Source organism: Aspergillus oryzae, chromosome 2, assembly GCF_000184455.2.
Source record: "Aspergillus oryzae RIB40 DNA, chromosome 2".
In the NCBI taxonomy this organism is placed as follows: domain Eukaryota; kingdom Fungi; phylum Ascomycota; class Eurotiomycetes; order Eurotiales; family Aspergillaceae; genus Aspergillus; species Aspergillus oryzae.
In genome coordinates, this window is record NC_036436.1 from 1,074,669 (window position 1) to 1,102,177 (window position 27,509).

Sequence of the window (27,509 nt, forward strand, 5' to 3'; positions counted from 1 at the left end):
GGTATGTGGTTCGAGGGAAATGTTATTCAACGTCTAATGAAAGACGGACTTTTTTTTCTTGGCCGAAAAAGTAGATCGGCGGAAACCAGGCCGCGGAGCAACTCCGGACCAACTGTTTTACCGGGACCCACACTGATTTTTTGATATCGAACTATCAGGAAAAAGAAACTATTCAATCAGTCCACCGAGTACAAACTTTTGGTGTCATATATTGATTCAATATGCCGGCGATTAAGAAGCGCAAGATCGCCCGTGAGGCACCTCAACAAGAAGACCACAGCGATAGCGAGGCCCACAGCTCTGCCTCTGAGGATGCCGCCCCCAATACTACTGAGCAAGAACAAGAACCATCTGAAGCGCCTAAGCAGGCTCCAAAGTCTTTTAAGGAACTAGGCCTCATTGAGCAATTATGCGAGGCTTGCGACTCTATGGGATACAAGGCTCCCACCGCGATTCAAGCGGAAGCCATTCCTCTCGCTCTTCAAGGCCGCGATTTGATCGGTTTGGCTGGTATAGCATCACCTTCATACTCCATCTTATTGTAGCACTTTACTAACACTCATGCTAGAAACCGGTAGCGGTAAAACCGCAGCCTTTGCACTGCCCATTCTCCAAGCCCTGATGGACAAGCCTTCTTCCTTTTTCGGTCTCGTCCTCGCGCCCACCCGTGAACTGGCGTACCAGATCTCCCAAGCCTTCGAGGGTCTAGGAAGTACAATCTCAGTAAGAAGCACAGTTCTGGTTGGAGGCATGGACATGGTATCTCAATCGATCGCACTCGGAAAGAAGGTAAACCGCCCAGCCCATCCCAAAAAAGGAATACGAGCAGAATCTAACAAAATCTCAAGCCTCACATTATTGTAGCCACCCCCGGACGTCTACTAGACCACCTCGAAAACACGAAAGGCTTCTCCCTCCGCAACCTCAAATACCTCGTCATGGACGAAGCCGACCGTCTCCTAGACATGGACTTCGGCCCCATCCTCGACAAGATCCTGAAAGTGCTCCCCCGCGAGCGCCGCACCTACCTCTTCTCCGCCACCATGAGCTCAAAGGTCGAGTCTCTGCAGCGTGCATCGCTTCAAAACCCGCTCCGTGTCGCTGTCTCCTCATCCAAGTTCCAAACCGTCTCCACCCTCCAACAATCCTACATCTTCATCCCCCACAAACACAAAGACCTGTACCTGGTCTATCTGCTCAACGAGTTTGTCGGCCAATCGTGCATCATCTTCTGTCGCACCGTGCATGAGACCCAGCGTCTCAGCTTCTTTTTGAGATTGCTTGGCTTTGGCGCCATCCCACTGCATGGTCAGCTTTCGCAGTCTGCTCGTTTGGGTGCACTCGGGAAGTTCCGTTCGAGGAGTAGAGATATCCTTGTTGCGACGGATGTCGCTGCTCGTGGTCTTGATATTCCCTCTGTTGATGTGGTTTTGAACTTTGATTTGCCTGGTGATTCGTAAGTTGCTCGTTCCTTTAGTTTATCTGGTGATGGTGTGAGGCTAACGGGGATCAGGAAAACCTTCATCCACAGAATCGGTCGTACAGCCCGTGCTGGTAAGTCGGGTGTAGCTATCAGCTTTGCTACACAATATGATGTCGAGGCATGGCTTCGCATAGAGGGCGCGTTAGGAAAGAAACTCCCTGAATACCCCGCTGAAAAGGACGAGGTGATGGTCCTGGCAGAGCGTGTATCCGAAGCGCAACGCAGTGCTATTCTGGAAATGAAGAACTACGACGAGAAGAAGGGAAGTAGGGGCAAGAAGTTTGCCAAAGGAAAGCGCTCTCGAGAGGATATGGATCAGGAAGAGGGCTAGTAGGAGAAAAGTAAAATATAGATTTCGCTTATTGCTAACGAATACCCAAATGAAGTTTACAAATGAAGTCCCAGCCCCTGTACTGAGTTTGTTATAAAGATTACTTGTTGTGGTGCCCGTAGACCTTTGTTTCGATTAGCTACTAGGTCTTACTAACTTCTAGTCAATTTAAAAAGTACTGTAAGGAATGGCTAAATCGAGTCAAATTTGCTCTGCATTGACATCAAAAGAAAACTCATCAGATCGTTCATAACAGTTCCCATTACCTCTATAATGCGACGACATTGCAGCAACGTCGTTGACCCTGCGATTTGTGATAGCTTAGCCATGATGACCCAAAGCTTCATCCATGCATGTGCAAAGTATCCTTGCAAGTTATCAGATAGCTTCCAATCATACGGTTTCAAGGAACCACTTATAGTTCGTTAGGGCATTAGTATTCCAAAACCTAAGATTGCAAGATCTCTTTGGCGGCGCCGGCATCACGGACAGCGTTGGCGACGCGAGTTGCGAGATCGTCAGCCTCGGAGCGGCTGGCAGCCTCAGCGTAGACACGTACCGCATCCTCCGTGCCACTTGCGCGGGCAAAGCTTCTTCCCTTGTTGTAGCGGGACTGGAGGGATTCGATCTTTAGCTGAAGGCCAGCAGGGGACTCGAGCTTACGCTCAGCATCATATGCTTTGAAGATTGAGCGGTCAGCAACCTCCACGCGGACCAGTCGGGAGGGGAGGTCAGTGTAGGTGCAAAGCCACTCCTTGGGGGTCCAGCCCTTGTGAGCAAGGATCGCTTCAACGAGGAGCATGTCGGAGATAGCATCGCCAACTGCTTGGTTGATCAGATCGGTGAGACCCTGGAGGCACTCAAGAGCACGTTGTTGAGCGGGGGACTGGGGCTCGGTGCTCTTGATAATCTTCAGGGCATTTTCAGAGAAAGTGATAGTGCCGTGACCGTTGGCTTCGAAGTAGACACCAACATCGTAACGCAGGGCAGCGTGGTGAAGGTGCTTCACGCCAGTGTTAGTGCAGACGGAGGGAAGCTTGAGCACTTTTTCAATGTACTCTGTACTAGCTCCATTGGCATACGCGGTCTGGATGATGCCGATCTTGAGATGCTGCGCAATGCCGGCATTCTTGGTAAGGTCGCCAATGAAGGCAGCGGCAAGAGTGGCAATACGGTCGCCATCAAGAAGACGGAAAACATTGCTCTCGTCGACGAAATAGTAGACAAGACGATCGGCATCGCCGTCCAAGGAGGCACAACGGTCAAGAGCAGCAGCCTTGGACGAGGGGGGAGCGCGCTGCTTGGTCTTGACATAGTCGGCACCGCACTAGTAAGTAGGTTAGTATTGGATACGATGGGACCAATAGAGGGATCGTACATCGAAGTTGAGGCTATCCGGATTGATCACATCGTCGTTGATAACTTTGATATCGATACCACCCTCCTCCGGGCCAGGAAGGTACTTAAGAAGCTCTCTCAGCTTAGGTCCGCCAACACCATTTGCGCAATCAACGGTCAAAGAGCCCTTAACCTTGAGGCCCCGCATAACTCCCTTGAAAGCCTTGGCGAGCTTCTCATAGTATCCTTGCTCTGTGGGTTCACCGTACTCATACTGCGTTCCCAGGGTGTTCTTGCAGCGGACAACATAATGAAGCTGGGGGGTGGTCATGAATTTCAGGTCAGAGAAGTTAACCTCGGTAGCGGTGAGCGCAGCGTTAAGAACACCGGCAAGACGAGAACCAGAGGCACGAGTATCCCGGGCAAAAACAACACGAGCCGGGTTTTCCATGCTGATATCAATCTCCTTGACGAGTTCTTCGTAAACATCTGCGATTTTGTCTAGCGGAGCATTGGCAAGCTTTGTCGCATAGGTTTCCCATTCAGCCTACCCAAGGGTTAGGTAAATATGCAACCATAGAACTAGACTTAGTATGGCGAAGCTTACCTCAAGCATTTCACCCTATTTTAGTATGTCAGTCAGCATCAGTTTCGTATAGGGTTATGTCTGGAGTGGCTGCCGCAACTCACCATGGGGTCAACCAACTTGACACCATTGTCCTCCGCAGGGTTGTGACTGGCAGTAATCATAACACCAATCCATTGTCCACTGAGCTTCTTGGAGCGAAGACCAGCGAGCAAGCCCACGGCAAAGACCACTGTGTTGAGGACGTCCCTGGATATATGCGTTGGTCAAAGTGTAAACAAATGGCGATCGCGGGGTATATGTGGAGGCGGGGCTGATCCTTCAAAAGACCTTGCGTGAAAACAAATATAAACGTGGAACTTACGCCTTCATGCGGAACTGTAAATCAAGGATATTTGGTCAGTACTTAATAAGGAAGCGTGGTCGATCATTAGTAACTCACCCCCGCAGTACCATACTGGAAGACCTTTCCCTCCGGCTTGACATACTGCGCTGCGGCCTCGGTGATGGCTTTCTTGATAGCGGGGGACGCCATTGTGGCGTGAATATGGGTCGAGAGTGTGTTGAGGAAAGGTTGGAAATTGGCAGGAGTTAATTGACAAGGGATGCAAGAGACGAAGAGGGGGAGGGGGAAAGGAAGGTATAAAGCTTGGGTCGAAAGGGGAAAAAAGCAGCAGGGCCCGTGACACGAGATAAATGTGAGACAACCCAAGCTTTGGGTACAGCCACCCCCCCGAGCGGTGAGCGGGAACATGCGCAGTCGTTACCGGGAAGAGAGTGGAAATGCCCTAAATCCAACCCAGGCGTTGGGTAATGGAAAATACAAATAGCTTGCTTAAATACATGGTTTTAATGGCTAGAATATATGAACCTCGTCGATCTTCTCACCAGCATCTGACACTCATAGACCGTCGGTCACCTGGACCTACTATACAGCAATTGACGTACTATTCTTGAGCCAGGAGCATTTACCTATAGCCGGGAATTTCTATTTGTTCAGGCTTTGTATCTCTTGCCCCGCACATCCTCTTCGATGTCCTTTTCTAGGTACCTATCAGTCACAGTCGAGTTAGCTGACAGTCGGTAAGGAGAGGTTCTATCGAGGCGTGGACTTACATATACCACAGTGCGGTTGGAATAACAGTTCCTAAATGCCAAAGGCTATGGGCATCAATGAGCGCATGCCACGGAGGAAAGTCCAGCAATTCCAGGCTCATGGCCAACATGATCCAAACCACACAGATGGCCGGCAAGAGGGTCCATGTTTTGTCGGTACTTCGGTACCTGAAAATGCTAAATGCTACCCACAACAAGTTCTGGGTCATCCCGACCACGATATTCGCGATCATATTATAGGTATAATCCCAGGACCAGAAGCTGAGATAGGAAACGTGCAAGGTATAAAGGAAGATACAAACCACGGTCCAGAGCCGACGCAATGTCGGTTTCGTTCGCGGTTCTTCCTTATCTAATCGGAATATCCTGATAATTGCCAGGTATAATCCATACATGACATTTGCGCCCGCTCCAAAATAATCCAGCTTCTCTGTCAAAGAAAAGTCCCTGGCGTGGAAGATGCTACTGAAGGTCCAGCATGCCAGGCCGCAATATCCAAAAGCAAGATAGTAAGTCCGGAGAGAAGTATGCCACGTCGACATGGTTTCGCGGATTCGAGATAAGCCGTGCCAATGGGCATAAAAGTTAAGGAGGGAGAAGAGAACTGAGAACGGCTCCTGCATGCCCATGATCCTGCGGAAAGGCCACTTCCCATGGAACTGGACTACTGGATTGAGCATCGGAGGATCACGAGCGACTCGACGGTCCGTTACAACATGTTGGCAAGTATAGTCGCATTCGGCGGGACAAGTCCACCACATCAAGCGGAGATGGAAAGCTAGGGAGGACGAATTAGTTCATGGAAGCTTACATTAGTAGTTAACAGGGGGTTCGAACGTACGGATCTCGGAATTTCCATCCTGACAGTTCTCAGTTTGACAGATCTATCTGTTTATTAGCCGGTCAATCCGTAGCTCTAAGAGGCGCTGTATACCTTAACACATTCTTTGAAATCGGGAAGATGGTCGCCCAGGGAGGCTGTCGACTTCCCAATGAAAGTAGCAAAGACCAGAAAGCATGCGTAAAAGAAGACCTTCCTTCGGGGTGAGCTCCAATACATTGTGCTCAGTGTACCTGAAATACCGCCGACGGGACGTGCTAACGTCAGGGGAGAGTAAGACAGTGCGCGTACCAACAGTGAAAGGCGGAGTTAAGCAGCGGCAATGCAAACATCTTGGCATTGCATACAAAATAACTCCAGCGGGAAGCTTTTAAGCTATGCGACTTATTCCGTAAGTCGTCCACTTCGAAACAACCTACATCTGACCTTCCTATATAGTAGTACTACTATGCAGTATGCATACACTGAGATCTTTGTATATGGGTTCTTGACTTTCTCATAAGGTTGCATGATATCTATTTCTACCTTATCGCACTCAGAGTGGAGTCCTCGATTAACGTATCACTTCATCGAATCATCAGTTCCTCAAGTCATCAGTTAAAGTCAAACTCAAGAGAAAAATATATACATCCTCCAGCGAAGAAAGCAATTATTTCAGTCCAGTCCCAATCAGGTATCTTGAGGTTCGAAGTATTACACGTGACTCACTGAATCCGAGACAGCGTTGTCTACGTTAGGCTAGCCTGAATTGGAGATTAGCGTTTGTGTCGGGTTTGGTAGCCCCGTCGGAGGAGATTTTCCAATGAGGGTCAGTTAAGGAAAAAAAAAAAAAAGAAAGGGAAAAAAAGTTGAAGGGATCTATCTCGGAGGCGCTTATTTTTCCTCCCTGCCTAAACTAGTTCTTCCTTCTTATCTCTTTTTATCTATAATTCTAGATTTTCTTTTTTTTTACCCTCTAGTTTGCTTGCTTCTTTTCTTTCTTACCTTTCCCCCCTTTGTTAGAAAGATTCAATATTTTGAATATGAACGGATCGGAGCAGACACAATCCGCAGACTCTGCCGGCACCATGACCAGCAGTGCGGATCGCATGGTGGGCATGGATCATGCCGAAGTGCGTTATTTCACCAGGTATGGGTTGAAAACCTTGCTCCATCTCCATTTGCATTGCTAACAGGAGGAATACTAGCTACGATCATCATGGTAATTACAATCGATAAATCTGTTTTGATATATTGGCTAATTCTGAACCCCACTTAGGCATTCATGAGGAGATGCTTGTAAGGACCCTACTATTTATTCAGCCTTCAATCTCAACCAACTAATGCCTGTGTGCTCGATTGCAGAAAGACGATGTCCGCACCAGATCTTACCGCGATTCTATCTACCAAAACCGTCACATCTTCAAGGACAAGGTTGTTCTCGACGTCGGTTGTGGAACTGGTATCCTCAGCATGTATGTGGTCAGAGCTAGGAGGGGACCTTGTTCTATATACTGATAGTATGGCTCTACAGGTTTGCTGCTAAGGCTGGTGCTAAGCACGTAATCGGTGTGGATATGTCCTCTATCATCGAGAAGGCCAAGCAGATTGTCGCTTGCAACGGCCTGTCGGACAAGATCACTCTCCTCCAAGGAAAAATGGAAGAGGTTGTCCTCCCTTACCCCAAGGTTGATATCATCATCTCCGAGTGGATGGGTTACTTCCTCCTCTATGAGAGCATGCTGGACACTGTTCTCTACGCCCGCGACCGCTACCTTGTTCCCGGTGGCAAGATCTTCCCCGACAAGGCTACCATGTACTTGGCTGCTATCGAAGATGGCGAGTACAAGGACGACAAGATCGGATGTAAGTTCCCTTGCGTGCATTCTCAATTATGCTTGTTGCTCGAAAATACTGACTGAGTTGCAGTCTGGGATAATGTGTACGGGTTTGACTACTCCCCCATGAAGGAGATTGCCCTCACGGAGCCTCTCGTGGACACCGTTGAGATGAAGGCCCTCGTCACCGACCCTTGCCCCATCATTACCCTTGATCTCTACACCGTCACCCCGGCCGATCTCGCTTTCAAGGTTCCCTTCTCTCTTACCGCCAAGCGCAGCGACTTTATCCACGCTGTGATCGCTTGGTTCGATATCGAGTTTGGCGCCTGCCACAAGCCCATCACCTTCTCCACCGGCCCCCACGCGAAGTACACACACTGGAAGCAGACCGTCTTCTACCTCCGTGATGTTCTGACCGTCGAAGAGGAGGAAGTCGTTTCGGGAGTGTTGGAGAACAAGCCCAATGACAAGAACAAGCGTGATCTTGACATCACTATCTCTTACAAGTTCGAGACCACGGATAACCTTCGTTACTCCGAGGGTAGCTGCTTCTATAGAATGTAAGTGTCTCCACTGACGAGCCGGCCGGCGACTAAATGCTAATTGTCATAGGTGCTAAATGTATTGGATCTGGTGAATCGTGGCACGTTCGGTTATTTCAATGTTCTCTTCTTGAGTCAACAATGTTATGTGGGTAAATACATGAGGGTTCAATTGTGGGAAGCATAGCATCAGTGGAAGTTCAATTGTCTGGACATTTGGGTCGTTGAATGGCCTGATTCGGCTCTTTTTTTCTTTTCTTATTCATCCGGCGTTGTGTTTTGGCAGGTAGGGGAACGGCATCATTGTTCGGCGCGATACGGAGAGATGATTTGCACAAGAGACGATTATGAAGCTCCTCGAATTACACAAGTAGATACCCCGAGTCGACGCTCAGTCCCAACTTCCTCCGACGTTCTCCTTCTTGAGTTATTTAGCTTCATATCATCATATTTTACACCTAAACTTATGTCCTTGCTACTTTCAATTAGGTAATTTTATTTTTGTCTCTACTAATTAATCATGGGTTAGAGGTGTCGAGTTGATTTTAGGCTAGCCGACTGGATAAGAGGAGGCCCCTCGGTCTGTAACAGAAACCTTCTCCCCATCTAATTCATGCCTCGGCTTCCCCGCACCGGATTAGTCCTCCCTAGCCTAGGACGGTACGACAGCGGTAAGTATATATTCTCCGCAAATGAAGGTTATAATCTATCCTCCTTCTTGAGGATTTGGAAGATCTTATAGTGTATTAATTCAAACTCCCCTTGTAGCGGGAAATCCATTTGTTCAATTAAACCAATCCTTAAGCTTTCCTCAACGCGACCACTGTTACCATTGTCCCCCATGTCAGCTCCCGGGGTTGGTTTTGAATATCCTCCTCAGGAGGTCTCCTGGCTTAAGCGCGATGCTTTGTTGTTTGCCAACAGCATCGGTGCTAAGGCTGACGAGCTTCATTTCCTTTATGTAAGCTACAATTAACGCAACCTTTCTGTTGGCAACTTCGCTAACTATTCAATTCAGGAACTTCATCCTAACTTCGCCGTTTTCCCGACGTATTCTTTGATCCTTCGTATGACTACCCAGCTCTCGAAGCAGCTTATATGCATGCTGACTGTGGCGGCTGTTCCGTGTAGCTTTTAAACACACTGATCAAGAAACCATTGATTTCTATGCACGTACGCAAGCAACTCCCATCCCCGGCGTCCCGAAATTCGACTCTCGCCGTGCGGTAGATGGCCAGCGCAAGATCACCATTCTAAAACCTTTACCTCCTACGAGTGCGGGCAAGAAATTTCAGTTGCGTAATACGGTTATTGGAGTCTACGATAAAGGCAAAGCTGGCTCGGTAGTGGAGACGGAGCAGTCCATCGTGGACGAGAACGGTGAGGTGTACACCAAGACGGTGAGCAGCGGCTTCATGGTAGGACAGGGCAATTGGGGTGGACCTAAGGGTAAGCATGTGTTGCATAATGATGCATTGTCGCTCTGCTGACTTCCCTCTCATAGGACCGAGCGCCGTCAACTATCCCCCTCCCCAAGGCAAAAAGCCGGATGCAGTTCACGTTGTTCAAACGACAGCTGAAACTGCTCTTCTCTATCGGTGAGATAGTCTCCACCTCGATAAAGATCCTTCGAAGTGCATCACCATATTAATATTATATTTTTGCTAGTCTCAATGGCGACTATAACCCTCTTCATGCTACACCTGAGCCCGGTCAGAAGATGGGATTTGGGGGCGTTATCATCCACGGTCTCTTCAGCTGGAACACTGCCGCTCACGGCATTCTGAGAGAGCTTGGAGGCAGTGATCCAAAGAACTTGAGAGAATTCCAGGCACGCTTTGCTTCGCCTGTGCTTCCAGGCGACAAGCTTACCACCGAGATTTGGAGAACAGGAAACATTGAAGATGGGTTCGAGGAAGTCAGATTCGTAACCACAAACAACAGAGGCAAGGTTGTGTTGAGCAACGGTCGTTGTCTGTTGAAGGTCACTGGATCGAAGAGCAAGCTGTGATCGGTTAGGTAGGAAGGCATTGCTCTCCATAACTTCTACACCTAGTTCATAGTATTTGAGGGTACCATTCCCATTCTTATTTTATGCTGCGAAAGTAATGTCAATAACCTATACTGCTACTACCTGAAGCCTTTGTAACCGAAGCTTCTTCGCTACTATAGAAGGGATCATAAAATGCTTTTTGGTGTGTAAAAAGCACATTTTGGGGTCGTAGTGGGTTATCTCTTCCTGAGTGAATTTAATTGGTTAAAGAATGAAGCCCAACGAATTAATGCATGTTGTTTATTGGCATGTCAAGCAACCAGAACCCAGAAGCTGAAAGCACGTCCAGAATATTAGGCAGCCCGGCGGTCCGATTCCACAGCCAGGCATTCCAATTCTATAGCCAACCTGCCTGATTAGGTGAGTATTACCTAGTTTAAGTTAGTAGGATTTAGCATAGGTCAGTAGAATTCTTCTTTGTACTCGTTATATATATTTTTTTGAATAAGCCCTCGAGTGTAGGTGGCCCCCCGATGTCCCGGAAGGGGATTGAAGAGCGAATGAATTGAGCGGGGGTACCCCCTGGAGCAATGGGTAAGAAAGAGGTCTTGAATTTTAAAATCTTTTTAATCTTTGTCCAGAGCTATTTTTCCGCCTGAGGTTCTTTTACTACGCTAATTTTACATTTGCACACCACCTATATCAGTGGTGTAGCTATAATAGGTAAAGCTCACCGATAAGAAGGTTTGGCTCCGTAACTACACTTCACTCTGCTTCGGAATTAAGTTCTTCCTTGATGGATACATAAAGGAAGGGAAAAAATAAAAGCGAAAAAGAAGGCCCGAACCCGGGATCGAACCGGGGACCTCACGCAATTGTATGCTTCAGGGTTGACCCTAAGCGCGAATCATACCACTAGACCATCCGGGCACCTGATGTGATAAGGTTTCTTATTGAGACTACTATTCTTTCACAAAAGAGAGAGAAAAAAGAAAATAAAAAGATAGGCCCGAACCCGGGATCGAACCGGGGACCTCGCGCAGTCAATGCTTTGGGTGAACCCTAAGCGCGAATCATACCACTAGACCATCCGGGCAGTTGATACAATAAAGCGGTTCAATTAAGTCTTGTATTCCTAAAGCATAAATAAAGGAGAGTTAACAGACCCCAGTAGTGCATTGGTGTCTTACTATACTGTAAGCGGACTAGCGCCAGCACTAGTCGAAATATGGAACGAGTAACGAGATGTGGAACCTCTTAATTTCAAAAACCGCGCTAGTGAAACCTCGTCAGGATCGTTGGCCAACGGGCTTTGCACCTATTCTGATTTACATACTGAAATCGCTTTAAGCATACCATACGAAGGTGCTAAAAATGGACGATCTCTCTGAGTGGCTGGAAGGCCATTCCGTCACCGATTTTAACTCGTCAGATGCCTCAAATGACAATGATATATACGGCGCCTTTAAGCGTCTGTTTAGGGGAGCTGGTTCAGGAGGAAGGCCTGGAGGTTCTAGGAATCGCAGGGTTTGAATGTACTGAGCGAGGCCTTCGGCGCCGCGGCTTCAAGCCCTGATATAATTGTTTTAGATTAGGCCGCGCGCGCAGATATCTATATATATCGATGTGGTCATATATAGGTTGATTAGATGGCGCTTTTGAATTTATGTTATATCGCTTTTTTGTCTGTAAATCGATAAAGATGCAAACAAGCCGATTTTCAATTATTTCACTCCGCTTCCTTATTGGGGCTGGTTCCCTGTTCTAATCCTAATTAGGTATAATAGGGCGTCCAAATGTTTTTTAGTCCTTTTAGCACGTCCCATAATAAAACATGGGGAAAAAAGAAAAACAAAAATATAGGCCCGAACCCGGGATCGAACCGGGGACCTCGCGCAATTGCTGCTTCGGGTGAACCCTAAGCGCGAATCATACCACTAGACCATCCGGGCAGTCGATATTTTAGTTGAATATATTATGCCTACATGACGAAAATCACTTTACCCTCCTGCTTCACCCGAGGTTGACATCTCTAAAGCATCTTTCATCATCTCTGAATACTACTTGGGCACTTAGTTACTACCCCTGACCCTTGTAGTCTTTGTATGTTGCTTGACAGGTTATCAGCCTAGGTAGCCACTATTTATTATCTCCACTGTAAACAACAGCCTCTTAATATCCAGTATTTCTTTCTTAGTAAGGATATTTTATATTTTTTGAGTAAAATACAGTTTGAAAACTATTCTATGTAGATATAATTAGGAATCAAGTTTCATCGTCTATGGTCGTTGTGACTGACACGTGACAGCCAAGATGACAGTTGCGGAGAGGCTGGGGTTGGCTGATGCCAAACTCAACCTCGTCGACATCCCTTCGCGACATTGATAAAACGTAGTATTCAAAATGAGTAGGCTTTTATCTCGCAAAGCTCTGGGATCCTCTCCGTTTGCTGGGTAAAATGCTCTCCGTGGCACAGGATTGTTTAAGTATGCTAATAGATCGACAGTGCATACCCGCCTTGCATTCCAAAGCTTAAACGATTTGTGAGTGAAACATAGATACTTTGTTATAAAACAAAGATAGCCGAAAGAAGTGATTAATGTCTTTCAGGCTGCTGGCTCTCTGAGTCTCTCGAAAGGTCTCAGACCTTGGCTTCCGCTCTCCCGCGGTCATGTCGTCTCCCCCATGGTGAGAAGGGCGAAGTCAACTCTGGCGAAGCCTTTTGCCGCAGAACCGGATTTTTCTCCTGTGGACTCATCCCCTGCAGAACTGTTCTCTGCGGAATCGTCCTCTGCGAAGCCATCTTCTGCAAAGCCATCGCGTCCGGCCGCTAAGCCAGAGAGACCAGCACCTTACCAGATCGTATACCCATTCACTTCTGCAGAATATAGAGATCAGCCTACTGTGATGAGAACCTCGGGCGAGACAACTTCTGAATTGTAAGTAATTAAAAGAGTATCCTCTGTTTTCCTGTTGTGGAAAGGCTACCACCAGTTAACGCTCCATGTAGCGGACGATTTTGGCTTCGGTATGTATGAACACGCTAGAGGACGAGCTAAGAATACTTATTCGACTATCTCCGATATCAGAGACAATTGCCAGTGTTCAAAGTGTGTCCATCCAGATACAAGACAACGAAGCGTGGACACTTTCTCCGTAAGTTTCCAGTCCAGGGCGCTGAGAGATCATTATATATTGACAGTCCTCCTTCGCTTAGATACCACCTGATGTGAACCCGGAGAAAATCACCTACGAGGGGGAAATCGTTAAAGTACAGTGTATGCCTCCCATTCTCTTGTCCTGGCTACCAGAGCTAACCGCATGGAAGGGTCTGATGGCCACCAGGCTCTCTACCCAGTCCATTGGCTAAACAATTTTGCGACTTTTGACAGTTGTGTTGTTAACGAGTCACGCCCAGATAACAAAATGAGGTAAATGTACTCTTTTAGATATTAAGTTGCATTATACTGACACTCTTGTGCAGAAAGTTTATCGCCCACAATCCTGAGAGTATCTCTTACCCAACAGTCTTATATGAAGATGTCATGTCTAGTGACGAGGGCTTGCGTGAATGGCTTCAAAAAATTGTACGTTTTCGCTACTCCTTTTGTTTAGATCACTATCTAACCGCTATAAAGTACCTCCACGGCTTCTGCTTCGTCAAGGGTGTACCCGTTGACCCGGAATCAACCCAAACCCTCCTGGAGAGAATTGCTTTTATTAGACATACTCACTATGGTAAAACCTTCTATCTGGTACAAAATATGCTCTCGAGTTTTTGTTCTGATTAAGCAAAGGTGGCTTTTGGGATTTTACGGCCGATTTAACGTTCAAGGATACTGCGTATACCACTGAGTTTCTTGGTGCACATACAGATAACACGTATTTCACTGACCCGGCACGGCTTCAACTGTTTCATTTATTGTCACATACCGACGGTGATGGAGGCGCGAGCTTACTTGTCGATGGCTTTTCGGCTGCAGAAGTCCTGCGAGAAGAGAATCCAGAGAACTACCAATTGCTAGCAGCAACGCCACAGCCGTTCCATTCAAGCGGCAATGAAAATACCTGCATCCAGCCTGCAGAGCAAATGCCCATTTTCAGGATCCACCCGCAGTTCAATTACCTGTACCAAATCCGCTGGAACAACTATGATCGGGCGGCTAAAAAGGATTGGAGCTTGGAACAGCAGAATAGATGGTACAATGCAGCCCGGCACTTCAACGATATCGTCACACGTGAGAAAATGCAGATATGGACCCAGCTAGAGCCAGGAACAGCACTTAGTAAGTATTGGTTTGGACACGATCTTCTCCAGGAGGTGTAGGATTTGACTGATTGTCTTAGTCTTCGACAACTGGAGGATGCTTCATGGTCGCTCCGAATTCACCGGAAAGCGGAGGATGTGTGGTGGATATAGTAAGTAGTACCAACCTCATAGAGATCCGTAAGGTGCAACGATTCCTTGCTAGAACATGCTAACCCCGCTCAGTTAACAGCGATGACTTCGTTTCGCGTTATCGCCTCTTGAGGTTCGGCAGAGAGAAGATCCTGAACAACATAGGTAACTTTTCGAGAAGTATGGACAACCCTAACTTCTTCCTGTAGGGGGAATCGGTATATAGGAGTCTTCGGCAACTTGCTTCTACGCTCTGCCGGGAGTTGTGCATGGAGAGTGGGTAGTTGTACATATTCTGCGGTATATGGGGAATGTATACTTGAAGGCAATGTATATGCCTTGATTTAAGCGAAGAAGAAAAGGATGGGGAATTTGCACAATTCAAATGGTACCATCGTGTAGGATGCGAACTATACCATTCATGACCTGAGGCACCAACAGGCAAGGCATTTGTCAGTGTATCACGTGATAGGCACCCAGCAGCTGACGTTGTTTGGTCCGGAGCTCAACAGCTCTCACTCTCTTCCCGCAAGACCCATCCCGTAACGCATCACCGCCGTTCCCCCTCTCATTCCCTCCTAGAATACTTATCTATCTCTCATCTTGCTCTCACCCGCATAATTAATTCTTACCTACCGTCATGTCTACCTTAGAGGATCTCGACGACCTTGACCGTGAAGAGAGAGAGAAGAAGCCCCAAGATGGCGACGGCAACGGCAGGAAGCCCTCCGGAGACGGAGACGCTGACATGAAAGACGCTGATAAGAAGGACGACGAAGAGGACCTCTTGGACGATGATATTCTACAATCGAGCACAGCGGACATCGTCAAGCGACGGCGGATGCTGGAGAACGAAATGCGTATAATGAAGAGTGAATATCAACGGTTGACGCACGAACAGAGTACCATGAGAGAAAAGGTCAAAGATAATCAAGAGAAGATCGAAAATAACAGGTACGGGGTTCTGGGATATGCTGGGTCTCCCATTCCCTTCTTTCGAAGCTGGCTGGGTCGCATTACCCATGGTGGCGAGGGGGTAGGGTCTGGACTGTCGCGGCATATGTCATTGTGTTATTGTATGTCGGGACATTTCTATTAACATTCTCTTCTCTAGACAACTACCATATCTTGTCGGAAATGTGGTTGAATTGTTGGATTTGGACGTCGAGGCTGAAGCCGCGGAAGAGGGTGCCAACATCGACCTCGATGCTACTCGAGTCGGCAAGTCTGCTGTCATCAAAACCTCGACCCGTCAAACCATCTATCTCCCCCTCATTGGTCTGGTAGATCATGAGAAGCTCAAGCCCGGTGATCTCATTGGTGTAAATAAGGATTCATATCTCGTCCTCGATACATTACCCGCCGAATATGATAACCGAGTGAAGGCCATGGAGGTCGACGAAAAGCCAACGGAGAAGTACACAGATATTGGAGGTCTGGATAAGCAGATTGAAGAAATTGTCGAAGCTATAGTATGGCCGATGAAGGAGGCCGAACGGTTTAAGAAGCTCGGCATCAAGGCACCGAAAGGTAAATGACCCTCTTGCCGTCCAGCCCGTTCAAGGAATATACCAATACTCATACTCTCTAGGTGCTCTGATGTACGGTCCCCCCGGTACCGGAAAGACCCTCCTCGCCCGAGCCTGTGCCGCAGAGACAAACGCTACCTTCCTCAAACTCGCGGGTCCCCAACTGGTGCAGATGTTCATTGGTGACGGAGCCAAACTCGTCCGCGACTGCTTCGCCCTCGCCAAGGAGAAGGCGCCCTCGATCATCTTCATCGACGAACTCGACGCAGTTGGCACAAAACGTTTCGATTCTGAAAAGTCCGGTGACCGCGAGGTGCAACGAACCATGCTGGAACTCCTCAATCAGTTGGACGGTTTCGCCTCCGACGACCGCATTAAGGTTCTGGCTGCCACCAACCGTGTCGACGTCCTGGACCCTGCTCTCCTCCGTTCCGGCCGTCTGGACCGCAAGATCGAGTTCCCCCTCCCTAACGAGGAAGCCCGCGCCAACATCCTGCAGATCCACTCCCGCAAGATGGCTGTAGACGACAGCGTGAACTGGGCCGAACTGGCCCGCAGCACGGATGAATTCGGCGGTGCCCAACTCAAAGCTGTCTGCGTCGAGGCCGGTATGATCGCTCTCCGGAAGGGAATGAGCAAGGTCGGACACGAAAACTACGTCGATGCTATCGCGGAAGTACAAGCTAAGAAGAAGGATACCAACATGGGCATCTACGTCTAATGTACTGTTATGTTAGACCTAAGAATTTTCATTTCCCTTCACGATCGTATCATCTTTTTAGTTTCTGTCTGTCTCTCTCGGGCCTTGCCTCTTCCTCTTATGCCATGTATCCACGTATCGGTTCCCAACGAAAGTCAATTTCGAAACATTTAGCATGTCCTGTCCTGTTTTTGGTCGGTCAATGGTCTAGATAAATAAACATAATTACATTAGGGTTTGTTGGCCATTTATCTCATCGTTCTATGACAGAGTAACCCCGTGGAGAAATCTCCTGCTTCTGCCACAAAGGGAATATTGATAGTCAATGGTGGTATAGATAATCTGCTAGAATTCAGTTACTACTTATACATAGAGTAGCCGCCTTGGAGCTAAACTGTGTAGTTCCGTATAAGTATAAACCTACTAGTCTAGACTAGAGCAGGCATAGAGCTGAATGCGAAGAGGGTTCCTAGCGAATATCCAATGGTTGCCCAACCATAGTTCTCATATGTAAAGCCACCTCAGACTAGCACGAATAGCTTAGCATGGCGGACCAAGGTATTTAGGTTTCATACGTTGATCATCTCGCAAGCCGGCTCTTCCAGTTAACGTGAAGGGGAGAACAGGGACAATCCAACATTAAGTCAATGAGATTCGATTCGCATCTTTGCCTTTTCATTTTCCTCTCTTTCATACTCCCATCTAATTGGTCTAAGGCTTTTGCGGAGGCCAAGAGCCATGGAAAAGCGAGCACAGGGCTAATGACATACCAAACTATACAAGAACATGACCTGGGTGATGTGCAGTCGACATGGTAGCCCAACCTTCTATAATAGAGGTAACTTATCGTAAAGACAGAGAATGAGCAAGTGAGGGTTATACACTATTGGGAAGATCTGTAATCTAACCATATTTGCTTTGTATCCTGCTTGCGGAACGGCCATGGACACGGTGTATATTTGTTCTTGCGCTATGCCAATACATACTATCTGTACCTAGGACCCTGGTTTATACAGGAATACTGAAAGTAAATCCAGCGAATAAGTGAATTTTATTCCGCTAGTCTTCCTCACACAGGGGAAAGGGAGAGAGAAAGTTAAGCCGTGGTGGTACACCCTGTAGGTGTGGTTGTCTATATAAGGCTTTGAATATCCCTTGTTTTATAAAAGTGGATCAAAAAATTAAAAAATGATGGTGGGTGCGCGGTTCGAACGCGCGAAGCAAATGCCACTGGATCTTAAGGCCAGCTCCTTAACCACTCGGACAACCCACCGAAAGTTTCATTAATATTAAATAATAATAATAAGTATTCGTATAAATAATTATAAGAAAAGTTTTTTATTTTATAACATACATTAATGCCCCTCGTCGACTTAAGACAGCTAACTATCAAAGGAGTTGTTCAATAAACAAGAACTGCTTGTTCTGTTGTAGCAGGGGATACACACGCAGATCGAGTAGGGTAACAGAACAAGATCATCTTTGCGCAGAATATCTGGCATGCTACCGACTAGGGTGCCAACCTGCCTGGTACTCTAACCAGTATAGCAAATCTAGCAACAATAACATAGTAATATAGGCATGGAGTGCCTCATGAGCTTGATTCTCCGGTCACCACTGGCTCCTCTCCATCAAGGCTCTTACTTCCCCTTAATCTCTAGCTCCTCTATCTATCATCTTTGGAGTTTGTCTTGTTGTCACCCCCTATCCTACATCACTCGGAAGGACTACTTTCTTGCAGTAACACCAAGAATGGTTACTATTCTATAACAACATTTTGCAGAGCGACTTTCCAATCAGTGAAGATATATAATCCACATGGACCATTTTGCAAACACTGCGGTCTGGAGGGCCAAGGTGTGCCAGGGATACTAGCACCAGGAAGTGGACGTCTACAAGTCACCGTGATCCCGCCTACGGAGAGCTGACACAACTAGAGATCAAGACACAGGTGAGCCTACTAAACGGGCGCCTTTATCATGGGTATGATTGGTATTCCAACCACAGGAATAAAGAACGTCGCGAAATAAATGGTATTATGCTAAACGTTCATTCTGTTAATTGGATTGAGATTGAGGGCTACTACACCAGAGGTATTAAGGATGGGATTATAGTTCAAGCCAAGATCGCACCACTTGGAAAACAACATTCTAATGCCTTTGTTATATCTAGATTAACGGACGACCCAGCATCCCGTTTAGCTTTTCGGGTAACTTTGAAGGATGGAAAGGGAGTTCAGAAAGTTCTCTATTTTAAATCACCGCAAAATTCTCTGGAAGCTATATTCAAAGCAAACAGCTTGGTTGACTGGCTAGATGGTGCTACACTTGATACTCTGAAAACCCGATGCAGACGACATATCTATATCAACCTAAAAAATATCGCTGTTGCCGAGGACTTGAAACTCTTCCTGGGCGGTGCCTATATCCTTGATGACGGTTTCACAGTCCAAGAAAATACCATTTACTGCAAAGCGCACAAGAGCAGACAGCAATGAGCCTGAGAAGCCCCGTGGCAATAAAGCTGCAAAATAGGTTGTCATACCCCGTCTAGCAGAGTATATGGCCCTGCGCCTGGTTCGCAGCACTAGGGGTCCAGGGGATGGAAAATGCAGACTTTAGGATTGGTTACCGGACCAACATGTTGAGGGGCTGCGCAAGATATCCCCGGCAGATATGGGATAGCTCGACTTCGTGTATGTAGTCAGACTGATGGATACCCATCAGGTCCTTAACGCTCGGCGTCATCATTCTAGTCGCGAGGATAATGCTTCTTTTAATGGGTATTAGTTTTTCATTTCTTCATCTGAATGATTCTGGTTCTGATTCTGACTTTTAGAATCTCGAGTGCTCGCTCAACAAAGCTAAAATCTAAAAGGCCTCCTGGGTTGATTATTGTCCTGCTGCCCCTTTTATTAAGTCCCGACCCCAAGAAGAGACTCTAGCGGACGTGTATTTGACTTGGATTAAGTTATTGCGCTTCGAAGTACATAGGTCATTGTCGTTACGGATCGGAATACTAAGCCCACTGAGGGATTCTGAAGCGCTTTCGGTTTCCACCTGGTACTCTGATCGATACTACTGTATTTGTTAGTCGATAAAAGGCATTCGGGCACTTTTCGCATACTGCAATTTTCGGGAACTCTAAATTGCAGTCAAGTATCCTGGAAATGGTGCATTTTCAGCGCGTGATAGAAGACCACGGGACTTTATTGCCTTGATGATTACCCCCAAATTTGTTGAATCGAACATATCAAGACCTTGCTGTTGCGCTAATTGAGTTGTCGATGAAAAAATATTCGCATCGCCAAAGACGTAGGAGATGAAACCCCAATTTGTGGCATCTGCACAAAAGATGCCGGGGACAGAGTTCCTTGATTTGTTTACCCATGACTCTGGATACAGCCCAAGAGCTTCTCGGCAGTCAAGGTAGTCGACCACGACGGCTATTCCGGTTAACAGGGGTAGTTCAACTTCGCGAGGGACCATTGTGGTACGGCAATGCATCAGGTTAAGAACAATCCCAAATGCCTCTGGGTCTGTGTCGGGTATATTCAACTCGACTATTCCCTTCTGTCTGAGCTCCTCCCCTTCAGACCATGGCGAGTTCAGCCTCCCTCTAAAGTACTTAGATGCGAGAGTAAGATGTTTTGATCAAGCTTTGAATGGGGTGGCCTTTGGCTCAGTCTTCTGGTTTGACGACGTTGTCGTTCGGTGTCACGAGGAGAATAATGTCATAATCGGAATCAATTACCCTGTAGTGCTGTGAGATTGGTCTGCTTTCAGATATATTCATGACTGCGAAATCTTTTCTTTTTTTTATTCGTTGTGTTGAGGTTGTCAGTGTTTCAATTATTGACCACGAATCATGATTTATGCGTATCACAGGTCCAACTAAATAAATTGCCCACTACCAAAAACCTCCACATGACCTGAGCGATAGTCCCGTACAAAACAGTATCAGATATGCACTGGAAGACCTCACGCTTAATACGCGAATAACAGGAAACAGGCTTGACAGTAGATTTACGTCTCTTTTCCCGACACAGTTGCTTTTCTTCAGATTACTAAAGCAGGTCAACGACACACATTAGTTAGAAATACAGCTCAGCTCTAATAGGGTAACAATATCTTAATTGGGTGTTGCCTAGTTTAAGGATCACAGTACTGGATAAGGCAGCTCAAGGCGGATGCCCTGTCCACCGATGACACCTTTACATGAATTTGAATAAGATCGTCAGCTTTCCTCAAAGATCAAAGTTAAAAAGAAAGTGCAAATCGCAGGGCATATCTTTAGAAATTTACGATTTGTAGAAGAGTATTTATAGTCGAGATTCATGAAGACCAATCAGTCACATATTACTCGTAATAACACTAAGCATTATAGTAGACCTGCAGTAGTGGTCTGGTCCATGTACATACATACAGATGGCAATGTACAGCTTCTCATCGAGTAGCAAGATCAGGACAAAGAAAAGAAGCGAAAGACTACAAGGTATAGTCAAGAAGATATAACTGAGAACCACCCTATCAAACAACCGTGTCCTGGATTATTTCCGTCATTATCCGGTAAATGCGCCTTGTATCAACGAGATAAGGAAAAAAGAAAAACAGATAAAGGAAAATATGTGCAGTAAGACGGACGTGATTATCGCGTCTGATTGTATGTGCTCATATTAAGGATAGAAGGAATCGTTGCACTCTGGGTGAACGCAAAGCAAGTCGAGTTTAAGAGGGAAGAGAAGGGAGACCTTTCCAAGGTATTCGAGATATAAAAAGAAGAGTTCCTCTGTTGTCCATCCATAACGCCATCTCCGCATGGGCCCTGCATGCTGGTTTTTAGGAAAGAGAGAACGGTCGAAAGACATGTCTGGGGCGTAAGACTAGTGGTATAATCGTGAAATCCCTTCAGTGGGGCGCGAATCATTAACTGGCTAAAACAGCTGTTTGACGTCGATGAGCTTGATATGCCCTGGTCGTTCCCGCTCCATGTGGAACCACCAATCTCGGCCGTTTTTATGGCTATAATTCCAGGAACCGGTGCAGGTGTCCTTGTCCCACGGAAGTGCAGTCGGCGACGAGAGACTCATCGGTGTCGAGGGCGTTATGGGAGTATTGGGGCTTGAACCAAATGTCGAGCTCCTAGTGATGCCTCCGAAGCCAAATCGACTGACGGTCGTCGATGCAGGAGATGGAGGCTCCTCCGGGAGTGGGCTGGTGTTGCCCTTATTTCCGAAGCAGTGTACCCCGACTCCTGCGGCGTATGTTAAGGACTGGTTCGAGGCCAGTATGTGCTTCCAGCCAACCAGGCCGCCGTCAGCTTCTTGTCCCTGTATATCAGGGCGCAGGATGAACCGTGGAATGGACACATCTTGGCCTCTCCTCCTGCTGCCCACTCGGCCCATGTAAGCGGGCATCCTAAAGTCGCACACGGTAACAGGCCCGTCGCGATTCTCAGGTAACTTATCATGTCTCGGCCGCTCTGGTGAATCCCATTCCACAGACTCGTCCATGTCCATCTCCAAATCGTCATCTGACATGTCTTCCAAGGCATTATCCGGCACATAACCGTCAGAATGGTCAGTGACGAGTACTCTCATTCCAGTTTCCGTGTCCTTCGCAGCCATGTCGATGAACGTCTGGGCTCGTATCCGAGCCGATGTGAGGTTATTTCCCGCCGGCAAGGCCATTGGTCGTGTGCTAACGGAGCCGTGGGAGCTGCGAGGGAGACTATACCGATCGGGCTGAAGAAGAGCCTGTCCTCTGGGAATGGGCTGGCAAACAGCCTGCAGGACACCAGGTGGCTCTATATCAGATGGTGCACGGAGCGCCTCAAGCTGAGGAAACCCGTCCGAAAGAATGCTTTGAGCGAGATGAGAATTGGGTGTGTTGATATGTTTTGGGGGCTTCACAAATGGAGCATAATCCAGCCTTGTCAGGGCAGTATTGGGGTTGGGACAAGCAACATCCCAATGAAGGTATTTGAGAGTAGATGAGGCGAACAACGGCTGGAAGATAATCCCATCGCTATTTAGCGTGGGGCATTTGTCATTCTGAACGATTTTAAACCGTTCTAATTGCGGCAAGGATGTTAAAATTTTCGATATCACGAGTAAGGATTCAATATTTTGTTCAACGACGGCCAGTGACTTGAGCGAATGGGATTCAGTGCGCGATGTGTACTGCGATAATCCTGTATCAGTAACGCCGGGCAAGTTCTCCAGGCGCAACGATTCCAATGGCGGCAAGCATAGCAAAGTGCTATCCCCAAAGGCTTCTGCATCGAAATTTGCAATGCACAGGTTTCGTAGCGATGGTAAGAGGCTGAACATGCGCAGAAAGATGCTCGGTTCAAGAGCATTATTTTCGCTAATTCCGTATAGCATCAGTGTTTCCAGGTTTGTCCACGAGGTGTGATAATCTAAGAACTCGAACATCTGCGAGGGTCCCAGACTTCCGGGGCAGGAGGTGCTGCGAGGCGATCCTTCTGAAACGTCAATTGCCTCACCCAAAAGCCATGTGTGTTCCTTCAGCTTTCGTCGTGTAGATAATGCGTGGGTTAACCGGTCGAATTGGTGGTTATACGGTATACTCAAGCCTAACAACCGTTCCAGGTTGGGGCAGACCATAACCACAGATGCTACCAAATCTCTGTACTCCTCCCATTGGGTGCTCTGTTTCCCTTGGGTGAACAATAGGTCCATCTGTGGGACACGAAGTTCCAGGACAAGGTTGGCCAGCAATTTTCTTTCCCGGAGAGTGCGTCGAAGGAGTTTTAACCGGCTTCCTCGCTTCATCCGATATTTCTTCAATTGGGCTGGGGAATCGTTGCCGATGATGTGGATACGAGTATAACTAAGACATCGTGTCACCTGGTCAGCGTTTGATCTCCAGTTTGAGTACCACCGCTGGTCAGAAAAGATATCACACTCACAGCTTTGGCCTAACCACCTTTTCCCACGTCCGGCAAGTCAGAGACAGTGCATGCAAGTCGCGCTGATAGCATGTTAAGCATCCCTGCTGGTTTGAACTAGTATGCAACGACTCTAGTTGGTTTAGGACATTATCGAGTACGTCCAGAGGCAGACGCTTAAACTTTGATTCCAAGATTTTATCCAGAGATGCGGCAGAATCGCACAGGTGATATGAAGGGCTAGGCGAGATTGGGGAGTACACTGTCGGGGCTGTCGACACACTATAGTTGGATTTAAAGGAGGAAATTGATGACGTGCGAGATGAGACCGGCTGCACCGTCACTGTATAAGGATTCTTGTAACCATGACTTTGATGGGGGATTGGCGAATAGGGCACAGAAGCGCTGTCGGGTCTACTGGCGACGACACTCATTATGAACGTGTATGTTGCATTTGATAGGTATCAAAACCAGGTCAACAAAATCTAGTAGTAGATGAGAGAAAGCCCGTGAGACAAGAGGGCCGTGTGAAAAGGGAAAGGGGCAAAAAAGCGGTCGAGTGGAGAACGAATGGGCCACCGGAGAGAACGCTGTCCGTTAGGATGTATGGAGGCGATACAGATCGACCCAGTATTAAGATTTTTTGGTAGCGAGCGATGCGAAACAATGCGTAGTATAGGAGGGGGGGAAATCACCCAAACCAAGGAACAAAAAGGAACAAGAAGAGAAAGAAAAAAGAGACCACTATTTTCAGAAAGAAGACAAGATGCAAACGAGGGACCAACGCGCAATATGATTGAAGAAATACGGACAGAGCGTATCAATGACTAGTCCAATCAGTTCTTCAGGAAAGTCGTTCAGGATGGGGCGCATCAACAGGAAACCTAGCCTTTGGAGCACATACCACGGACACGCCACTTCTCCCTTTTAGTTTAAAGTGGCAGGAACTAGGAGAACATGGCACGGCAGTCGGGGGCCGATCGTCCCCACAAGGGGAATGAGGATCGTGTGTTCCCGACTAGTCATGTCTGTAACTCGTGCTGAGAAATGACCGCGAGGCTGCGGAGGAAAGCGGAGAAACTCGTGTCATCCAGGACCAACGACAAGGGGGGAATGAATGGACTAGAAGAATCCTAGGGCGTGGATTGCCCCCAGGGAAACTGCAGCAGAGCCAAAAGGGGAGGAGGGCCGTGGGCTAAGGTGTTCGGGGTGGAGAGTTTGGTTCTCTCGACGAAGAGGATTGGCAAAGTCAAACCCAAAGGAGTAATGATGAGACTCCCTTCGCATTTGTTTAGGGGGTTAACATATATTGGGGTGGCTGCTAATTCTGATCAGGTAGCCCGCTCGGGTAGAATGCTAGTGAAGTTAGAAAGCACTTTCATTGCATTCAATCCATGGAAGGCTGTCTTACGATCCGACATGAGTATCCATGGTTATCGGGCGATTGATGACGACGTTCCGATCGCCCTGAAAGGGGTAGAGAGATGGAGATGCAGCATTCATTCTCTCCGTTATGCGTGAAATGGAGCACGTCGTCTAAGCCGTTTCCGGTATAGCTCGGCAGTGGACCGTCAGGGTTAGCGTCAGGAACAGTTGGCACTAAGCCTTTTCTGGGGCGGTTCGCAGCGCCCTCGGTTTTACAATAGGTTTAGTGTGGACGCTGGACAGTGTAGTGTAAGCTCCTTAGTAAAATCCATCAATCAATCAGTCATGCCAACACTAACCCCCCTTTCTCGTTTCCTACATTATTAGTCAAGGCATTATACCTGGAGAGACCCAAGGAATAGAGGAGGGAAGGTTGTCACCATCCCTCGAAATAGAATCAAAAGTCAATTGAAATTATGTACAACATTTGCCTCCTACCATCCACCCCTGACGGAGAACCCTAGGCATCAACCCATCTACCGAATGGGTCCAACTCCAACCATCGGTTCGCCGTTGAAGTATTCTCTGGGATTGGCTGACCCTACATGGTTCCTGGTCCGTCGGTTCCATTGACGGCCTCGAGACTCGAGTTATACTGTTATGGCTCATAAATTTCCCTCGTACATATCAATCTCAAACCGCTATAAATAACGACTGGAGCTGTTTCACGGAACAGAGTGTGGTGCCCACTTTCCACTTAAGTATCACCCCGAAACTCCCGTATTATACATAGATAGAGATGTAATCGGAATAAATGGGCAACGGCCACTCCGGATACAATATGATGTTGTGTGGATAGAATCAACTCATCCGAACCCCCACGAGGCACAAATCACACTAACACCCACTCGACGTCATTACATCTTACTCTACCGCCGACTATCCCCAATGCTAACCTTCAAGCGACTGCCCTAAAAATTATATATACACTTACTCCGTACTGGAATCAGTAATACTTGTTATTTAGATCGGCCTACCTCAAGAGCAAGTGGGGCAGCTGCAGCTGCAGCCTTCTCCGCGTAGTCAGTCTGTCCGATAACAATCCCACACGTAAAACAGCGAAAGGTGAACCCTCGTTTCACTTAAGAAAGAAAAGAAAGGAAAGAAAAAGGAAATTTTTTAGTACGTACGTACACAGTAGGAGGGGATTCTATCCCTGAGTCGGGCAGAGTGGGTCAAATAAAATAGAAAAAGAAAAAGTAAAAAGCACGATATTCAATCTGCAAGTCGGGATTTATCCCATTATCGGATGAATATAAGCCTGCCGCCTAACCCATCCTTCGTAAGTGTTCACACGGACCCACTCATACATTCCGAAGAAATAGACCAAAGAAAAAAGTAAGAAGGATATCCTGCACAGGAAGGAAACTTCAAATTCTATACAGAGAATACAAAAAAAGTATAGGCCCGAACCCGGGATCGAACCGGGGACCTCGCGCAGTCAATGCTTTGGGTGAACCCTAAGCGCGAATCATACCACTAGACCATCCGGGCAATTGATGTAACAGACAATGATTTATGTTTACATGAGAAAGGGCATCTCATCTCCCTGCTTTGCGTTGACATCCAAAGCCCTGCTTAATCTTTCACCACTAATAGTCTTGTAGTCTTTGTATGTTGCTTGACAGGTCATCAGCCTAGGTAGCCCCTATTTATTATCTGTACTGTTAGCATCAGTATTCTTATAAGGGTTGAGGTTGTGAAATAGTGTGATACTAAAGACGGTGTACTTGTGGGAGTAATTCAGATACGCTAACTATATTCAGTCTACTTGAGGTATTGTCGCTGTATGACCCTTGCGAGGTTTAAGAGTCAACACCCGCAAAGCCCGAGTCTTGCTCCTTACAGAAGCCTGGCCGATGCTATTGGAGCTATCGACATTCTTTAGTATTCACCGCCCGGATGGTCTAGTGGTATGATTCGCGCTTAGGGTCAACCCTGAAGCATACAATTGCGCGAGGTCCCCGGTTCGATCCCGGGTTCGGGCCTACCAATGCTTTTTGCAGGTGGCAGGGTAGCGGAATTGAGAGATAGGAGATGGTTTCGGGAGGAAGGGCTACTTTTCTACTTCTAGCTTCATTCACCTAATCAAATGTCTAGCTAGGAATACCGTTGTTTTTTTAGCTTATAAACCTGCGGTCTTTGGATTTCCCACCCTCCTGACATTGCCAACTGCAACAATCAATAAGTTTGGTAAGACTGATGGAGGCAGTTGAGGCCGCAATAATAATAATGGAGTTACAGATGGCTGAACTATCTGGAATGTCTTAATTATAATAACAATATGTTCTGATAGACTTTTATTAAGTTCTTCCTTCTTTGACATAGATGAGATAACTGTGGGCGCTGTTTCGGTGTACCGCGATCTAATCGGCGGGATGTCTGGAGGGCTGTAGGCCAACGGGCTTCTGGATTGCAGTACTAGGGAGATCAAAGGTGCACAGGAATGTATGGCGGATTGTATTGAGATTAAGAGAATGAACCTCTTGAGAAT

At 47.2% G+C, this 27,509-nt stretch overlaps 9 protein-coding genes and 6 non-coding genes across 15 annotated transcripts; 7 read left to right on the top strand and 8 right to left on the bottom strand.

Annotated features, from left to right (window-relative positions):
• Window positions 1-221: 221 nt before the first annotated feature.
• Window positions 222-1,814, top strand: rrp3 (RNA-dependent ATPase RRP3; the record flags this gene model as incomplete). Its single annotated transcript, XM_001818898.3, has 4 exons — window positions 222-510; window positions 569-789; window positions 849-1,456; window positions 1,514-1,814. 4 exons carry the CDS (start codon window positions 222-224, stop codon window positions 1,812-1,814), a joined length of 1,419 nt encoding a protein of 472 aa, XP_001818950.1.
• Window positions 1,815-2,262: 448 nt separating this feature from the next.
• agm1 (phosphoacetylglucosamine mutase PCM1) lies at window positions 2,263-4,273 on the bottom strand (the record flags this gene model as incomplete). Its single annotated transcript, XM_023234547.1, has 5 exons — window positions 2,263-3,141; window positions 3,193-3,699; window positions 3,843-3,987; window positions 4,103-4,116; window positions 4,181-4,273. 5 exons carry the CDS (start codon window positions 4,271-4,273, stop codon window positions 2,263-2,265), a joined length of 1,638 nt encoding a protein of 545 aa, XP_023089659.1.
• Window positions 4,274-4,889: 616 nt separating this feature from the next.
• Window positions 4,890-8,134, top strand: rmtA (protein-arginine omega-N methyltransferase HMT1; the record flags this gene model as incomplete). The annotated part of the gene is made up of 5 exons (XM_023234548.1): window positions 4,890-5,006; window positions 7,040-7,149; window positions 7,209-7,540; window positions 7,604-8,075; window positions 8,128-8,134. The coding sequence occupies 5 exons, from the start codon at window positions 4,890-4,892 to the stop codon at window positions 8,132-8,134; spliced, it is 1,038 nt and encodes a 345-aa protein (XP_023089660.1).
• Window positions 8,135-8,898: 764 nt separating this feature from the next.
• AO090001000431 (putative peroxisomal dehydratase) lies at window positions 8,899-10,068 on the top strand (the record flags this gene model as incomplete). The annotated part of the gene is made up of 5 exons (XM_001818901.3): window positions 8,899-9,018; window positions 9,076-9,124; window positions 9,189-9,506; window positions 9,562-9,655; window positions 9,726-10,068. The coding sequence occupies 5 exons, from the start codon at window positions 8,899-8,901 to the stop codon at window positions 10,066-10,068; spliced, it is 924 nt and encodes a 307-aa protein (XP_001818953.1).
• An 820-nt stretch (window positions 10,069-10,888) lies between these two features.
• Window positions 10,889-10,980, bottom strand: AO090001t00004. Its single transcript has one exon. It is a non-coding gene; the product is annotated as a tRNA-Pro (tRNA).
• Window positions 10,981-11,056: 76 nt separating this feature from the next.
• On the bottom strand, window positions 11,057-11,146 carry AO090001t00005. The gene has a single exon. It is a non-coding gene; the product is annotated as a tRNA-Pro (tRNA).
• Window positions 11,147-11,912: 766 nt separating this feature from the next.
• AO090001t00006 lies at window positions 11,913-12,002 on the bottom strand. Its single transcript has one exon. It is a non-coding gene; the product is annotated as a tRNA-Pro (tRNA).
• A 1,619-nt stretch (window positions 12,003-13,621) lies between these two features.
• Window positions 13,622-14,675, top strand: AO090001000433 (putative trimethyllysine dioxygenase TmlH; the record flags this gene model as incomplete). The annotated part of the gene is made up of 5 exons (XM_023234549.1): window positions 13,622-13,637; window positions 13,926-14,336; window positions 14,398-14,469; window positions 14,543-14,629; window positions 14,659-14,675. The coding sequence occupies 5 exons, from the start codon at window positions 13,622-13,624 to the stop codon at window positions 14,673-14,675; spliced, it is 603 nt and encodes a 200-aa protein (XP_023089661.1).
• A 414-nt stretch (window positions 14,676-15,089) lies between these two features.
• AO090001000434 (proteasome regulatory particle base subunit RPT5) lies at window positions 15,090-16,699 on the top strand (the record flags this gene model as incomplete). The annotated part of the gene is made up of 3 exons (XM_023234550.1): window positions 15,090-15,490; window positions 15,564-15,979; window positions 16,041-16,699. The coding sequence occupies 3 exons, from the start codon at window positions 15,090-15,092 to the stop codon at window positions 16,697-16,699; spliced, it is 1,476 nt and encodes a 491-aa protein (XP_023089662.1).
• A 1,171-nt stretch (window positions 16,700-17,870) lies between these two features.
• AO090001t00007 lies at window positions 17,871-17,951 on the bottom strand. The gene has a single exon. It is a non-coding gene; the product is annotated as a tRNA-Leu (tRNA).
• Window positions 17,952-18,716: 765 nt separating this feature from the next.
• Window positions 18,717-19,175, top strand: AO090001000435 (uncharacterized protein; the record flags this gene model as incomplete). Its single annotated transcript, XM_023234552.1, has 1 exon — window positions 18,717-19,175. The coding sequence occupies one exon, from the start codon at window positions 18,717-18,719 to the stop codon at window positions 19,173-19,175; it is 459 nt and encodes a 152-aa protein (XP_023089663.1).
• A 646-nt stretch (window positions 19,176-19,821) lies between these two features.
• AO090001000436 (uncharacterized protein) lies at window positions 19,822-21,016 on the bottom strand (the record flags this gene model as incomplete). The annotated part of the gene is made up of 4 exons (XM_023234553.1): window positions 19,822-20,123; window positions 20,663-20,711; window positions 20,846-20,889; window positions 20,983-21,016. 4 exons carry the CDS (start codon window positions 21,014-21,016, stop codon window positions 19,822-19,824), a joined length of 429 nt encoding a protein of 142 aa, XP_023089664.1.
• Window positions 21,017-21,611: 595 nt separating this feature from the next.
• AO090001000437 (uncharacterized protein) lies at window positions 21,612-23,474 on the bottom strand (the record flags this gene model as incomplete). The annotated part of the gene is made up of 1 exon (XM_001818906.3): window positions 21,612-23,474. The coding sequence occupies one exon, from the start codon at window positions 23,472-23,474 to the stop codon at window positions 21,612-21,614; it is 1,863 nt and encodes a 620-aa protein (XP_001818958.3).
• Window positions 23,475-26,419: 2,945 nt separating this feature from the next.
• On the bottom strand, window positions 26,420-26,509 carry AO090001t00008. Its single transcript has one exon. It is a non-coding gene; the product is annotated as a tRNA-Pro (tRNA).
• A 402-nt stretch (window positions 26,510-26,911) lies between these two features.
• On the top strand, window positions 26,912-27,003 carry AO090001t00009. The gene has a single exon. It is a non-coding gene; the product is annotated as a tRNA-Pro (tRNA).
• Window positions 27,004-27,509: the final 506 nt, after the last annotated feature.